Source organism: Limulus polyphemus, unplaced genomic scaffold (assembly GCF_000517525.1).
Source record: "Limulus polyphemus unplaced genomic scaffold, Limulus_polyphemus-2.1.2 Scaffold4260, whole genome shotgun sequence".
Taxonomy (NCBI): Eukaryota; Metazoa; Arthropoda; class Merostomata; order Xiphosura; family Limulidae; genus Limulus; species Limulus polyphemus.
In genome coordinates, this window is record NW_013669870.1 from 55,141 (window position 1) to 57,309 (window position 2,169).

Genomic DNA, 2,169 nt, shown 5'->3' on the forward strand with positions numbered 1-2,169 from the left:
AGTATATATATATATATATATATACTAAGTAAGGTTCTTTTCTACTTACTTGAATAATGCACATTTTATAATCAAGCTGATTTTTTTTTAAATCACAGTGATCATGTATCTTACAATACTGAAATTATAAGAATTTTTAAATTTCCATTAGAGAAATTAATTTTATTTTACATAAAAACTATGTGTATCATTTAATATATGATTGTAAAAGCTAATTCTGAATTTTTAAACCTGAAAACTAAACTCCCCATCCCCATCATTTTTAAATAACATTCTGAAGCTCTTCATAAAATTAGTCACAAAATACTGTCAGGCATATTTGGCATGCACACAATAGAACAAGAAACACCATGTTCTCTTGTAACAAATTCTTCTTAACTTTATATGGAGGTGTCATGATCACAAGTTTTTTTTTATTCCAGTCCATGGAATTAGAATTATACATTATCAGTAACATGCGTAGCATATCACATGTTAAGTGCTATGCTATGCATGATACATTCAGGGTTAATATTGGCTAGTCAGTCTCACAAGGGGGTAGGAGTGCTCCTGCTGATATTTTTCCTAACAACTAAACAAATATTGGGAACATTTCTGTATTTTCTAGAATAAAATGTATGTTGACATCAACCATTTCTTCATTATTACACATTATCTCAATAACATTTAGTAGGCTTATTTTGTTATAAAGTATACTACAATATTGAAATATTGTTCAAACAGTAAACAGTTTTATTTAAAAGCAGAACTGTGGTCAAATAAGTTGACTTAACTTGTTTTTAAAGTTTTATTTCAGGTTGTACCTGACATCAAAAAGATTGTCCAACTTTTTATTGTTTCTTAGTTTGAGATTTTTATACAGATTTACTTTCAGTTGAAAGGTATAAGTCCTCAGTTTTTGTATTTTGAATTCAGCCAACCCATGAGATTAGCATCAAGCATTCCTGATGGATCTCGGTTGCAGGTGGGTAACCATCCACCATCCACACGACTACCATCAATCCCAGAAAGAACTATTCGTTACCAGAGAATTGAACTAGAAGAGCCTCTTCCACAGAGTAAGTTATATGTTTTGGGATGGCAGATGAGTTTCATAGTGATTTGGACTACAGTTTTTCCATTGTGTTACTTAAGACATAGAAAAGTAATAATTTAGCTTGTAAATGTAACATTTATCTCAGACGTAAACTGTAAGAATGGTCATTCCATAATTACAGTAAAAGAAGGTAGAAAATATGCTTTATTATACTGTTTTACAATGATCTTTCTCAGTTTTTGGTAATTTCTTCTAAACATATTCAGTAAATGTTACATAATTATAATCATATGTTTGGCATACAGAAAAACTACTTGAGGATGTTCATGTAAATTTAATAATGTTATTTCAGTATGCAACATGTTGTGGGTGTTCATGTTGTATTGAATTTAATTTTTTGTTACCACCTGCCAGGTTTTATGGGCCAGATTGTTTATAATAAGTGTTTGTGACTTGTTAGCAATAAATTAGAACAATAAACGGACAGCACACAATCCACTTATTTTAAAATAATATATTCAAAACAAGTCAAACATATGTATAAAAATTCATTACACTATACAATATCACAGTTGTATCAAAAACTCTAAATAATTCTCTTTTTTTTGTCAAAAGTCTACACAGGCTGGTTCAGTTACTTTAGAACCCAACTGACAAAACAAATTATGTTTCTGTACTCTGTTTCTTACTACACAATCTGTGATAAATTCACTTATGTTACCCCATGGGTTACCACAGTTGTATCCAGAACTTTATCTTCTCCTTTTCATTAAAGTTCACACAGGTGGGTTCAATTACTTTACAACACCTTTTGACAAGACAAATTATTCCTCTCCATGTCTGTTGTTACAATACAAACTGTGAAACTCTCACTTTATAAACAGCCTCTTACGTCTTAACTGACAATTAAGCAGTCTAACCACATTCACTAACTCATTTTAAGGTCTTCAGAAATCACCCATCATGGCTAAACTGCCAAGTAGTCTATCTAGATTAGTCTAAGTATCTCTCACTGAACTTGCTTCCCTTGGTCACCTATATATATATATATATACACACACACACACACACACACACACACACACACACACACACACACACACACACACACACACACACACACACACTACTAC

The 2,169-nt window shown here is 31.3% G+C and overlaps 1 protein-coding gene across 1 annotated transcript in view; it reads left to right on the forward strand.

The window, feature by feature from the left end:
• Window positions 1–2,169, forward strand: part of LOC106470870 (E3 ubiquitin-protein ligase HECW2-like) — an 83,944-nt gene that overhangs the window by 47,196 nt on the left and 34,579 nt on the right. Inside the window, exon 10 of the mRNA XM_013931447.2 lies at window positions 916–1,058. Within this exon, the coding sequence (XP_013786901.1) occupies window positions 916–1,058 (143 nt within the window). The remainder of the gene's footprint in view (window positions 1–915; window positions 1,059–2,169) is intronic.